Genomic DNA, 14,286 nt, shown 5'->3' with positions numbered 1-14,286 from the left:
TGTCTTCTCCAAATAATGACTACTATTGCTAATGAGGAGACCAGACTATTATCTTTACGTGAATTAAAATTAAAATATAATTTTTTTCTCAAAAAGATATGATGTTTATCGAGTTGGTCTTCCCACAAAAATTCCAAGGAAAAATATGTCCTTTAAGGGAAAAAGCAAAATTCGATATTTAAATAAACGGAAAGGAGCGCCTATAACGAAATTTTTAGAAGGTGGGAGCTTTTTATAACTTAAGTACATTTAAAGAAAGGATGGATGTGGCACCTGAATAGTTTTATATTTCTCTTCACGAAACGTCATATTGCTATATATCTCAAAATTTTATCCATTAAATTAATATTAGAGTTTACTTTAAACTTAATCTTGAATTAATTTTTATTTGGAATTTTTTATTTCTTGACATACTACGTACTTTGATCCTAGCACATCTTTACGGCCTATTCTTATCCTTCTTTAAACAGAAATTTGCAAATTAGCATATATACGGCCAATAAAAGAACAAAGCAAAATATGAGACAAATAAGTATAAAAAGAGATATTTTAAATTTTTGTAATATAAAATTTTTTGTTTTAAATACAAGTTTTCATAGTTAATATTATGAACGAAAATTATTTAGTTTTATTCAATACAAATTTTGCATATGGTATTTCTTGTTTGCACATTGTATGATTGAAACAGTTAGAAGTAACTAAAGCATTATTCAGCGCTAAATAGAGGAGATACTTATTATTGTTTTTCACAAATTAATACTTCATTAATGGTATTTCCTGTTGTTCAATTGGTTCTGCATACACCTATTTTTGAAAACTAGTAAAGGCCAATAGAGCACGTGCATGACTCCGTTTGCCAACAGTCATCAAGTATATCAAAATGGCACTGACGTTACTCGTATGAACGAATCCAGCGGTATTATTTGGGACTGTTATATAGTTGTAGACAGTATAGAAACATGCATAAAATCATTAATACAAATATTAATCATCATTTGATTTTATATATCTTTTTAATTTACCGGTGTAAATTTCCTTAAAATTACTTCTGATAAGGATAAATAAGGTTTTCGACAAGTTTACTTAGAGTACTAAATACGCTAACCATAATTTTAATAGTTTGTAAATAAGCACTTCCTTGACTTTTATAATACTGATAACAGTTAATTTAAAAGAAGCATACACTAAACTAAGAAACTGTTACCAGCTAACTTGTGCAAAATTAAATTAAGTATTAAAAGAATTTGTAGTTTTATAAAGTAGCATCAGTAACTTAGAGTCTTATTTATTATATTTTTACTTTTGAGAATAAACAAAAACTATGGACAGATCATAAGTAAAAAACCAGTAAGGTTAAAATATCAAATTTGGTATAAAAAACCTTAAAGAAGAAATTTTTAGATGTAAATTTTCTTTTTTTTTGTTCTGTAGTACTTCAATAAAGAACTTAATTTTATAATAAGGTGTTACTCAGTTTTTACTTAAGTAAATAATTTCACTATAGAAAGAAAATAAGCCTAGGAAGTATTAGTCGTGGCAGTACGTTTAAACCGTTTTGTCATTCACCAATGCTACTTATTGATATCTATAAATATTTCATCCCGAAAAAAATAAATTTTATGACTTTTTCTGAAAAAAAGGTATTTATAGCTCTTACAAGAAAGTTATTGGGAGTGCCTCCACAAATTTTGAGACATTCGCTTCTACAACATCCAATAGAAGAGAAGTTAAAATTTTTCTAAGCCTTTGATCCCAAGACTTTATATTAAACATTGATACAAGTCCAAATTACTGAGAGATACTCGTATGTTTTTGGATTCTCTTCAATTTATCAACTCTACCATCAATAATTATATATTAGAAGCATTTTCGTTGAAAGAATTTTTCTCAAACAACACTTAAATCTTTTATAAGTCAAGGTATTGAAGAGTTAAAAACCGGAATTGCCGTACAGTGGATTTGTTCAAATATTAATGTTAACATATATAATATAATTTTAGAATATACACAATTTTTACCGTCTATAAGGCTTAAAATATTATGTTTCTTAGCACTAGATCATAACCTGGCAAAAAAAATTGCAAAAAGAAGTTGCAGAAAACACTTATAGTGAGGTCTGTGACAAACATATGGATTATCCAAAAATAAAAGGGATTTTAAAGTTACCTCCCCTCACCCAAATGTTGGTAACTGTGGTATAGAAAAACATTTAACTCTGTTACAACTAAAAATATTTCGAAAAAATTTTCTGAGCTTTGTTAGTTGATTGAAAACTGAATTTAAAGAGAATATCATTTGGCAAGCAACGACTGACTTTTCTTAACAATTTCTATTTTTATTTTCGAAAATTCTGGTGATGATTGACATAAATAACGATAATTTTTCACAGATGAAAGGTTAACTGATAACTGTCTACAAACTTATCCTTAAAAATGTTGTAAATTTGGGCAAATATATTGCTCTTAACAAGAATTACTACCAATTAAGCATTAATTCTTAATAAAAATTCCAATTTACTAAATAGGAAGCGTGCACACCACACCACCAGCCACCAGTAAAAAGAGTTTAAATTGATTACATATTTTGCTTGTGGCTCTGGCGCTCTATACCCGTGACCTACTCTTTACATCGTAGTGGGGAAACCCGTGCATAAATAATGCTCTTTCATCTGCTTCGGTATACCGCTCGCCTTCTGCCTTGGTACCTTGTTATATTACCTTTCGCTTTTCTACAATATAGCTAGTAGCCTCAAAATTTCCTTCATTAAATTTGCTCTACTAACGATAAGAAAAAGTAAACTTGTTGAAACTTTTTTTATTAGCAAAGTGTATATATCCTAAGTCAAGGGGTAAGAAAGAAAATTTAAATATAATGCGCCGTTTCAAATACCTCTTTAGTTTTTTAGTGTTTGTCTTTTTAAAACACCTAGAACGTTTCTTTTAGACTTTACCGGTGGGCCCTTTAAAAAGTATGAGCTTATAAAGCTACCATGGCTCCTGAGTATGACAAGATCCTATATTTAATGTTTATACACTTACTGGTCTCTTTCTGATAAGCATTGTCTTTACAGCTTTCAGCACTTCGTTGAGATCTTTAGACCTTTTTATCAGTTTTGATATACCAAAATCCTTATGGCTTTTTCAGCGAGGTTACTAAAGCTAGAAAAGTTACCTGTAAACCATTGTCTTCAGTGCTTCATTATAACTGGAAAGGCAGATATACCTCTTGATTTATTATAACCTTTTAATTGTCGAAAGTCTCTCGATCTTTTATTTCACCTTCCATAGATTGCTCATGCTGCAAGCATTTCTTTTGCACAAGAACTTTAGTACTAACATCAGCAAAACTGGCAAGTCTAGCTCCAGAAGCGGACCATTTTCATTAAAAACCTTACGTCCTTTTTATTTAGGTTAATTAGAATTTCTGGTCTAAAAAGAAGGCAACAACTTTAATAATATTAAATTAACTTTTAAAAATATTGGTATATTCAAATAATAATAAAAAAAAGCATGTAATATATCTGCAGTGGCGATTATTATATTTTATGTGTACGGATACTAAGCACGTAATCACGTAACTAAGTGGAATAGTATTGTTCTGGACACTTTAATAAAAAATGTTGAAGATGAAGCTAAACAAATGGTGCTATCAGAATGTTTCAGAATCTTTTTGAGAGGCTCCGCTCCATATAAACCGGGTGCGCCCACACTAGTTTAAGCCCATCATTTTACAAAACGCGGAAATATACACCCTACTAATTCAAGAATGTAGTATTAGCATCACCACAGATTGTAAATTTTGGCAGCATGTACAAATTGATAAAATAAAGAATTGTGGATCTTTATATAAACTATTGGTGTGGCAACTGTAAAAAAAATTACAAAATTATAGAAATCATCCCATCATGATAATACTCAGATAGTAATAATTTATATTGTTACCTTTATAATTTAGCTTCTTGTTGTTATGTTATTATAAAGTAGTAACACAAAGGTAGTTTCAAGTTGTGCTAACTACGAAAGATCTTCTCTTTGCGTCATACTTGGGGTCACTTTTTAAAATCACTGCTTAATTAAAAAAGAGTAAAAAGATCTATTTTTTTGTGGACTGTAGGGTTTCTACCCTTAGATGGTTTGGAGTATAATTACTAAATTTTGCACTAAGAATATAAATTTTAAAAAAGTGTTAAAGTACTGGTAGACCACAATTATTTTTCTTCATTATCTACGGAAAATTAAGTTGCACGTTATGTAAACTTGAAGAAGGCTTACTAGAAGGTTGTTAATTAACTGTTATATTACTTCTGTATAAAATAAGTGATTAAACATAAAAAAATGCCAACTGTTTTAATTAAAAATTAACTTATTTATTCCCGGTGAGTTACAGTGTATTCAGTTTTTAAGAAAAACTCCTCTATTGTTATAATATTGTTATATAATGAAGGCTTTATAAAAATTATTTTTTAAAAATTAAGGAGAACAAAACTACAATCTAATTTATTGTACATTTTAAAATGCGCAAACCCAGTTAGCATGGAATCCAGCCATATGAATTTTTAGAGCAGAGTCAGATTTTCAATCTTTTTCAGGCCAATTGTAGTAAAAACTATATTTTTTTGTATTACTTTCCTAATGCAGGTTTTTACTTAAAAGATTTAGTTAAAATTGTTTACAGGAAATGGCTTGGAGTAAGTTCTATCTTCCTTTGAAATTGTTATAAATTTTTATTATTAAAGCCTATTTAGAGTGAAAGTATACGAGTAATAGACAAATCTACAAAAAATGCAGATATAAGTTGAGGACCTGGAACCTTTGCAACAAGCTAATGAGCATGGAGCTGTAACTTAGACCCAACTTGGTGCTGCTTGTAACTAAGGCAAAAATATAATTTGTATTCCAACTCGAACCTGTTAGCAATTTGGAATTATTTTTATTGCTTCTGGTTGAATCTCTCCTGAACCTGCTGGTCAAGTGAAAAACTTCCACAGATCCATGCAGGGGCGTAATCATGCGCGCCGAGTAATAGGCAAATCTATTGAGATTGCAGATAACTAATCAAATACCTTAAATCTAATGCAACAATCTTAAGATCAAAGTATATAAATGAATTTTTAATGCAGACCTGTCAGCAATTTCACTTTATCTTTTTTTGCTTCATGGGAGTTCTCGGGTTACTTCTGTCTTTGTGCTTGCTGGGAAGGTTAAGGACTTCTACGGACCCATGTGGCAAGCTGCGGGAGTGCAGGAGAAATGCCATCTGTGGTGCACTGTAATAACAATAACTCGCTTTATCTATTAACGGGGTTTCAGCTAACTTTCGTGCTAATAAATAAGCTAATACTGTTTTTAAGTAGTAAATAGAAGCAGTGACCACTAAATTGGTGTATAATATCACAACTGCACTTTTTTAGGGACTTAAGTGGTTGTAAGCTTGGCACTGTAAATAATAAGCTGTTTAAAGGGCTCAAGTTCCTGATGGTTATGTAAGTATACGTCGTTTTTGAAACTTAAAAGTTGTATAAACTGAGCATTCTTCTCGTGAAGAATAAAAAAGTAAAGTTGATGATAAACTAATTTTTTTTTAAGTTTTTTTTAATTATTTTTAACAATACTTACAGAAACTTAAGCCACTGCAGGATAAGTACAGTGGAGGAAAAAACGTTTAGTGGGCTTCCAAATTTATTAGTCGTGTAAAGATTTATTAACGGAAATTAATTTACTATAAGCTATTAATATCAATTTTTAACGTATAACTTTAAATCTTAAAAAGTAAAAATAGTAAAAGAAGAATTTAGCAAAGCTTATAAGTTGTTTAATTGACATAGAGTTAAAAACTCAAATATTATTTTTTAAAACTGGAGTACGACAGCGCGTCTAATTTTTTTATAAAAAGGAATCTTTCGTATAATGAGTTGAAAAGCATTCCCGTAAATACCTTTAGTGGTCTTTCCGAAATGGAGATTTTGTATGCTTTAAAACTTTTTATGTTTACTTTTGCTTCTCTTTTACTTTTAAGGATCATGTTTGTTGAGAAAAACACTAAAAGCAATTTCATAGTTAGCTTTATGCAGCTTGTTTCATCTTGGTTGTTTCTATAGTGCGTTAACTTTAGAATTCTACAAAAACATAAGCTGAAAGAAATAGATAAATATATATATCAGAGATTTCAGTGCTGACTTGCATCAATATATTCATATATTGCTTCAGTTATTATCCTGTGCAAAGTACAAAGTTTAGTAAATAAACAAGTTTTAAGGGAATAAAAGTATTAGTGTTTTACGTGTTATGTAGAAGTTTTTGAAATATATTATTAAGCCAAGGTGCTATTATAACTATTCAAAGAAAGCAGCGACAAGATTAAAAACTTCTCGCATTTTTAAAAAAAAAAAGTTTAAACAACTGTTCGTGCAGAGCTTTTGGAGTAAGTGCAATTAAAATTAAAAAATAGATATTTTGAGTCTCGAAGTCCTTCCTGGTTATAGTCTGTTGAGCTATTATCAGTTTTTCGATATGAAAGAGTTATTTACTCCTTAGTCTTGCCATAATCCTCATGCACAAATTCTTAAAAAACTTCTTTACCCCTCTCACAGGGACTTTGGGCATAACCAGATAAACTATATTGCCCCGGGGACCTTTAGCAAGCTTACCTTGAGAAGATTGTAAGTATGAGTAAAAACCCTCAAGAACATTTATAACATTAAATTTCAAATAAGAATCTTGAACTTCAACAATATAAGTTTTCTTCTGCCTGGCGCCCTTGCCACTGTCTCCTTGGAAAGCTTGTAATTTATTATTATACCCACAAGCTCTTCTTGAAATACAGGGTGGTTGTTAAAAAGTTGGTTCTGACGAACGAGTAGTTATGAATAGATTCTACTTTTATTAATAACAAAGTAATTAATTCTGAATTCGGCCTTCAGTTTAACGTTGTTAGCGATGAGTTAAGGTTATTAACACAGTAAGCCACTGCGTAACGAAAAATATTTTCTTATATCATGCAAGAAGACCAGAGGCGTATTACCTCTCCTTACTAATAGAGAACTACAGAGGAACCCTTTACCTTTTATTACGGAAGACGTCATTAAGCCATTTCCTGAAAAGTAAGGAGCTCGCATATCTTATTCTATTGACCAGTCATAAATTTGTACTAGAATTATGCTAGGAGTTAGCCTCCGTTGCTGCGTGTTTGACTATTTCCAAGTCAAATTCAATATAGCTGTACACCCCATTATTCGGTGCACTTCCAGAGGAAAAGTTATAAAATTTATAGATTTGGATATGAAAGAATGTGAAGAGTATGCAGTCAAAAAGGTTATTAGGATAAAATACTTCTTTCTTTGGTTTCCTTTATTAACTTAGAGTAAAGAACTTGTTTCAAGAAGTTAACGCTGACGGCCTTGAGGAGCAGGTAAAGCTTTTTAAAATTCCTTACTTTTAGCGAGGTATTAATAAACCTTTAAGAGAAATTCATCATTGTCGAAAGGCAAGAGATGGTTTGCTAATACGACGAGATAACTTTTTTTAATTTTATCCTTCTTGCCCTTTAAGGAACCCAAGAATATTTTAGAAAGCCATAAAAATGAGCAGCATGAACCTATAACTGAGGAAGAGCATGATGAATGCGAAGATGATATGGAACTGTCCCATGATGGTCCCGAGGTAAAAGCAAAGCTAAGAAACTGTTTTATCACAACCTCATACTTATAGTAACATTAAGGATCTATATGTATAGCATGCGGGATTTGAGAGATATTGGCATGGCCATGCCCACTGGTCGTATGCCACTAGCTCTTCCATAACAACGCTGGTAGTACTATTGATCCTCTGAACCACCCAGCTTGGACGTAGTATTAAAGATTACTTCAATTTTTTCCCCTCTTTTCAATTGTTCTTGGCGTGGTAAACTGAGTGCTAAAGAACTGTCTTTGCTAGCCAGGAAGTGGCATATAAAATTCTTGACCACAACTCATAAGCTTTAACGAAAATTTTTTATGAAAATAAGGTACACCGTTAAGAACGGTATGCATACAAACTTAACGGGTTGGCGATACTAAATAAGCTTGACTTTAAATATTACAGTTTTAGTCGATGCTCATGTTATTTAGTATTATATATTGGAATTTAGGAATATATGTATATAATGTCGAGATAGTCCACTTTCCAAATAAAAGAGTAAACCTACTTCATGTTGGGACTATAAACTTCCTTGAAAGTCATGCCAAGTCAAAATCGCTTTGGGCGACGTAATCAAATATTGCAAGACTAAGAACGCATAACCCGGAAATTTTTGTTTTATACTATATATATATAATTTCGTTAATGAAGAACGCGATTCTTGCATTTTGCTTTTTTGTCATTTGTTCTAAGTTTTTGAAGGCCCCAGTCTAAAGCGCCAAAGCCGAAAGGAATTAAAATTATATACAGATCAAAAACTTATTCTAACGTTAAATAGCTTGAATGACTCAGTTGTGTCACTCTTATAGGCTCCTGTATTCTGTAACAGTCTATGCTTTCAAATGTGACTTCGTATTCAAAAGCAAAAGCGCTGTAGTTCTGCTGAGCTAATTTAATAATACTATCCAGTTATGGTAATAAAATTATGACATACATTGTTAACTTGAATAACTTTTGTATTATCTTTATTAGTCCCCCTTTGCTTGGTATGTTGTGATATAGTAACGGTTTATTACTGCCTACATTAAGTTAAACAAAAAGAGCACTAACAGTCCTTTGTGTTTGGTGCATTTCCTCCAACTCGTTTTTATGGATAAGATAAATGGACAATTAAAATAGCCCACGAAAGAACAAATCTATGATAAAAGTAACCATCCCCCTACTAAAGCCCCTCTAATTTTTTTTATATGACTTACTACCGTGCTAGATGTTAATAAATTATATATAATATATACTATGATCCTTAATAAGTACTATATATTTAGTTATTCTATAAACAATAACCAAAGGTTCAAAAAAAGTCTTATAAAATCTTATTATCTCCTCTAGATAAACCCGACGCCCATTGTCTTTTCCAAAGTTACTGTCACTAAATTTTGAGGGGTCTTGATAAATCATTACGAATGTATTTCTCTCTCTAGCTAGCTTTCTTCTAGCATGTCCCAAATTGAAGGTAATTTAAGTGTTAGTGACTTTAATTCACCTCGAAACACGCAAATTCGGTAGCTCGAACTGAAATATTGGTTAATTAAAAACCAGAAAATTGCTTTAACGGGATAGTTATTATGGCCTTCCGTAATTTTGGTGGGAATTTTTCCAATATGAAAAGTTTCACTAGATTTATTGGTTTTTGGAACTCATTTCTTCCTATTTAATTCCAAAGTAAAGTAATTATCAACTTTTATACTTTAGACTATTAATAAAAGAATAAGGCTACAAACATAAAAATAGTAATTTTACAATATTTTGTAATAGTATCGGCTACTGTGTTAAGTACTTGCAATTTTAAGAGTTTTTTTGACTTAATATACTAAGCCAATTCAATTAGAAATATAAACAGTTAAAAGATTTGTATATTGAAGAAATATGATATTAAATTTTGGAAAGGGTGGTTGCATATTTATAAACTTAAATTAACTGTAAAAGGAAAGGTGTTGGTAAAAGTTAATTTTTCTAGTTTAATAAACTTGCATTCCTGGTTACCTTTACATCATAAAGTTAGTTAGAAAGGGTATTGACCTTCGGGACAAACTTATACAACCAGAACCAGTTGTCAAGCTTTTAATTTCAGTGTGTTCACTTTGACCGCCTGCTATTAAAGTGAAAGTATGAGGTGCTAAATAGACATCTAATAGTAACTTGTTATTTGTGTGAAAATTTTTAATATTAGGTATCTATAATTATGGAAGTAAAGATTTAATAGCTTTTCAGTTCAAAGACCGTTATATACACTTCCAGTGCAATTACGATGCCAAAATTGAATTCATTTATTTATTTCATTTATTTATTACCGACATACTTACAGTGGAAAAATGCATAGAACATCTTTACTGATTACTCTTATTCTCCTCTTAAACTTTTGAAGAGGCAAAAACCAGTCTCTCTCGTAGAGTCTTTACCTAAAAAGTTTTGCCCAACAGCCCATGGGCAAGCCCCGAAGGAGTACATGATTTCCCTAATGTATTGGGGAGTTGCGATTCTCCCGTACTTCAACCTAGAGTGGTGAAAACTGTTAAACTTGAGGAAACCTAGAGACCAGCCAGCAAAGCGCCAGCCATGCCTCCCCGACGTTAACTCTACATAACCTCATTGTAGAGAGAATTGAAGGGGGTGGCCTCTCGGGTCGTCTCTCATAACATAAAGCTATCGAGGTCATAATAGTTTTAGCATTTAACTTTTTTTTCTCCCTTTTTTCCAGAATATTATTATTAGCTGGTTTCTTGGGCTGTTTCAATACTCACCTTTCTAAGCTATATTTTAAAAAAGGTCTATATATTGAAAAATGTGCGGAGGATATAACTGAGGAAGACTTTTCCTGGTGTTCGATGGGGTTAAATATGTTTAAAATACTGTAAGATACATAAGTTTTTCCACTGCCCCGTTCTTGAACGAGAAAGCGCATCTCCTAAGGCAGTTAAGTATAGTGTATAATTTTATCCAGCGTTTATGCAACTACTAGCTAGCCAAAACTAGTAAGAGCTAAGAGATAGCAAGAATACGTTAACCCTTTTTTCCTCTTTTTTTCTTTGTTTGGGTCACCAATTTTTGTGGCCCGATTTGACTTCCTGGAAATGGTAGTATGCCCGAGGGGTAGTAGGCTAAACATATATATGACTATTTTAGTGTTGATTAATTTTTATTTTATATTAGTCACTCGATAGCTATATCAACACTAAGAGCTAACTATACTATACGTGCTTGGGACTCAATTATTTTATAGTATTTATGCAATTATAAGGAATTAATTGCCCTTGTAATAAGGTTCCCAGGATGCAAATTTTTTTTTTAAATTGCTTATGATACCGCTTAAAGTAGGTTTTAAAGGGCAATGCTGTCTTTGTAAGAGTGTAAGCTGCCCACAAATCAAGATGTACTCGTAAACGTCCTTAATATTTTATTTAGGTAGGGGCAGCGTATTTCACTGCACTCGTAAATTAGTTTTGGGATTAAGTTCTTAAAATCATGTTTATTATGTTAGTTTTGTGCTCCATTAAAATTTTATCCGATACTTGTCATTAGTAGGGGTCGCTTCCTTATTAAGAAATTATAATCAGTGAACATTTTGGTTTCATTAAGTGTAACCAGTTAAATTCATTTTTGTTTTAAATGACGTGCATTTTTTGTCTCTGATAATTTTATATTCTTTAAGTTATCTCTTTCTGTTTTATTTGAGCTTATATTTGTTAAGGAAGAGTCCTTGAACTGTGAATATTACAAATATAATTTTTAATTTTATTACTATTACTTTCACTTCTTGTGCTGTATGATGTTTGGGTAGAGGACTTAATTATAATCTAGTTATCCTAAGTTTTATATTTTTATTGTAATATGAAAGTGTTTCCAAAAAGAACAATACGTCTATTAAGTTATATATCTTATTGGTTGGTGTTTCAGGAATTGTATTCGTCATCAGTTGAATCTATTGGGGAAAGCTAGGATGTAACCTCTCTATAGCCCGATTTTGCAGTTTTGACTTGTATTTAGTTGTAAGCAAGTATTTTAGATCCTAATGGTTTATATTTTTTTAATGTGTATTCCTTTATTCCATATATATCATTTTCGTGTAGCTTTTTAAAATAACATTGTGTAGGGAGTAATAGCCGGGTACTTTGGGCTACTTGAGAGTACAGAGCGCTATACTATTTATCTTTTAAATGCGTTTTTCATCTAACTTATGTTGTTGGGTGTCTTGAAAGAAGGCCTTCGAGCACTAATTTATTTCGAAACATTGTAAGCCCTGAACTCTTTTATGACAGCCGATGCTGCATTCCGATTAATTTTTCTGTTTATTTTATATTTTCGGTTATTTCTTATGTATTTCTACAAAGAAGATTATTTCATATTTAGTTTTACTTTAACAAAGATTGCAGTTAAGTGCTTCGATCTTTCATTCGTTCCGTTCCGATTATTAGATAATTCTATCCATCATAAGTCGGTAAACCCCATTGTGGGAGTCTACTTAGGGCAGTTAACCAAGGGGTTTGGGTAAATATGTTTTGAAACTTTTGAGAGGTTTTTTTGATAATTTTATATATTCTAACGTATCCTTGCGATTAATGGTTCTAGATATAAAATAAATTATTTTTTATTTTATGCTAACATGTCCATGCAAAATGTGTTCTTTTTAGGGATTTAACTTAATTAATGTCGTCGATGCTTTGGGTGTTAAATATTATATTTTTGTTATAAATATTGTGGGTGAGTTCATACAATCCTTTTTACATTAATTCTTCTGCTATTATTAAATGGTCTTTACGGACTGTTGCTTTACCGTTACTAAAATTCATAATGAAATTATTTTTAACTAATTATGCTACTGATAGTAATTTTTTTCTCGAATATCGAATTAATAATAACTTCTTTTCTATCAAGAAAATTTCTATAACCTGTTTTGTTATTTTATTTGCTAATTTATGGAGTTTTCGGAAGTTAGCTTATGCTTAACGTTATTGGTGGTCTTCGATCCGACATAGAATGCGGTATACGCTGCAGAGTACAACTAATCAATGAACGTTTCTCTGCAAGCAAAGTAACTATTTTTGCACTTATAATTGACGAAATCATTTAAAAAAATTTATCATAGTATGGTAAGGGAAAATGTAGTCAAAATTCTACTTATTATTCGTTAGCAGGCTATGCACTCTTAGCAGTGGTATTTCTAACGCGCTCTTGTGTGGGTGGCTATGAAGTTTAAATTGTCTATTCCAGTTCTTAATTTTTACTTGTACTATTTTAAACATTTGATTCGACTCCTCTTTTTTCTACGTAGAGAAAGTATCTACTTTTATAAAACCATATTTTCGTGTAAATGCCCACTTCATATAGAGAGCAATATAGGGAATTAAAAACGTAAAAGTTGCATATGTACTTTCGCAAAAAAGGTCTTGAAAATTTTAACATGTGACAAATTGCCTTTCTCAATTCTTCAAGGGCTGCATAAAGTCGTAATTCTAGTAGAAGACATAGACTTTGTCTGGTATATACGCTCTGTTCGGCTATTGTATAACGCACTTTTTATTCGAAATATTGAAAAAATAAATTGCACGGGACTTAGTTTAACTATATGTACAGTCATTTGGTTATCTTCTGTATATCATATTCAGATTTAATAATTTTTTTAGCGTTTTATAATGGCTTACAATCCTCAAAGTTCCCAAATGGAAAATGCTAATTTAAAATCAATAGATCCTGAAAAAGAGAGGTTATTACACAAACTTTCTCTCTATTACCCATATTAAGTATATTTAGAGTTAAGTTAAATAATCTTTTAGTATATTTAATTTTATATTTGTTTTGTAATTCATTTTGCTTAAGATTTTGATTCTGGTTTATAGAATTAACTTGGAGAGAAAAAAACAGGCACAGCAGTCATTTATTTCGCAAATTTTAGATCAGGATGCTCAAGCCCGCTGTTAGTTTTGACTATTACAAAGTCGAAACGATAATACATTTTTATCTAAAAAAAAAAGATTTAAGAAAGTTATTAAAAGTTGTTAAATACAACCCTATAAAGCTTTTTTAGGGGCAGTTTATCAATTTTGTATTTGTAAAAACTTTTTCTTTGTTAAGCCTGGCCTATTAAAATTCATGTGAAGTAGGAAGAATTTCTGCTGTTAAACCGGAAAGAGCTACAGCGATAGCAAACTTACTTATATCAATGGTTCAACGAGGACAAATTGTAGGTCGTGTGGATGAATCAACGTTTGTTAAAATACTTTCACAGGTAATATTTATGAATTATATATATTAATTTACTAGTGTTAATTTATTTTTCTACTAATGATTATTTGTTATCACTGTTTTTACTATGCTGAAGGTCGTTGACAGCGAAGAGTCTAAGAAACCCAAGGTTACCATCCAGAGGAGAAGAGATTTTGATGATTTTTCTGATTAAACAAATTTCTTATTTCTTTAATTGTATTTAATAACTTTATTTTGCTCATAAAAAAGGTTATAATACATATAAAGTATATATGTATTTTATAAAACAATTAAAAACGGCTCAAAATTATGAGGAAGCTTTGCGCTTATTGAACAAGGCCTTTATTTAGACCGACTTCCTTTATACCTAGACAATTTTAAGAGAGCATAGTTTTGTGCAGTAAACACTCGT

General features: G+C 31.0%; 2 protein-coding genes across 3 annotated transcripts; both read left to right on the top strand.

The window, feature by feature from the left end:
* Positions 1 to 5,140: 5,140 nt before the first annotated feature.
* On the top strand, positions 5,141 to 7,870 carry LOC135144190 (immunoglobulin superfamily containing leucine-rich repeat protein-like). Of its 2 annotated transcripts, none has more exons than XM_064076163.1 (11): positions 5,141 to 5,268; positions 5,411 to 5,482; positions 5,618 to 5,689; positions 5,893 to 5,964; positions 6,590 to 6,658; positions 6,713 to 6,781; positions 7,037 to 7,099; positions 7,151 to 7,310; positions 7,366 to 7,407; positions 7,548 to 7,658; positions 7,732 to 7,870. In XM_064076163.1, the coding sequence occupies exons 1-11, from the start codon at positions 5,156 to 5,158 to the stop codon at positions 7,825 to 7,827; spliced, it is 939 nt and encodes a 312-aa protein (XP_063932233.1). In that variant the 5' UTR covers positions 5,141 to 5,155; the 3' UTR covers positions 7,828 to 7,870. The 2 variants fall into 2 exon arrangements, with proteins under 2 accessions (XP_063932233.1, XP_063932234.1); XM_064076164.1 differs by having other exon boundaries at positions 7,717 to 7,870.
* Positions 7,871 to 12,841: 4,971 nt separating this feature from the next.
* On the top strand, positions 12,842 to 14,083 carry LOC135144177 (programmed cell death protein 5-like). Its single transcript, XM_064076161.1, has 7 exons — positions 12,842 to 12,897; positions 12,999 to 13,054; positions 13,104 to 13,238; positions 13,295 to 13,374; positions 13,508 to 13,584; positions 13,769 to 13,896; positions 13,990 to 14,083. The coding sequence occupies exons 4-7, from the start codon at positions 13,304 to 13,306 to the stop codon at positions 14,065 to 14,067; spliced, it is 354 nt and encodes a 117-aa protein (XP_063932231.1). The 5' UTR covers positions 12,842 to 12,897; positions 12,999 to 13,054; positions 13,104 to 13,238; positions 13,295 to 13,303; the 3' UTR covers positions 14,068 to 14,083.
* Positions 14,084 to 14,286: the final 203 nt, after the last annotated feature.

The sequence above is a fragment of the Zophobas morio genome, unplaced genomic scaffold, assembly GCF_036711695.1.
Source record: "Zophobas morio isolate AGI-343-1 ecotype UQ-CSIRO unplaced genomic scaffold, CSIRO_AGI_Zmor_V1 ptg000085l, whole genome shotgun sequence".
In the NCBI taxonomy this organism is placed as follows: Eukaryota; Metazoa; Arthropoda; class Insecta; order Coleoptera; family Tenebrionidae; genus Zophobas; species Zophobas morio.
The sequence above is the reverse complement of the archived record's forward strand: the minus strand, read 5'-3'. Positions and strand labels throughout refer to the sequence as shown.

Bases quoted from the DNA above. Each gene is read 5' to 3' on its own strand.
- LOC135144190 (XM_064076163.1), top strand. From the start codon at position 5,156: ATGGGAGTTCTCGGGTTACTTCTGTCTTTGTGCTTGCTGGGAAGGTTA. The intron at 6,782-7,036 runs GTAATTTATTAT...CCTTACTAATAG, and splicing joins ACTGTCTCCTTGGAAAGCTT to AGAACTACAGAGGAACCCTT. The intron at 7,100-7,150 runs GTAAGGAGCTCG...AATTTGTACTAG, and splicing joins ATTAAGCCATTTCCTGAAAA to AATTATGCTAGGAGTTAGCC.
- LOC135144177 (XM_064076161.1), top strand. From the start codon at position 13,304: ATGGCTTACAATCCTCAAAGTTCCCAAATGGAAAATGCTAATTTAAAA. The intron at 13,585-13,768 runs GTTAGTTTTGAC...ATTCATGTGAAG, and splicing joins TCAGGATGCTCAAGCCCGCT to TAGGAAGAATTTCTGCTGTT. The intron at 13,897-13,989 runs GTAATATTTATG...ACTATGCTGAAG, and splicing joins TTGTTAAAATACTTTCACAG to GTCGTTGACAGCGAAGAGTC.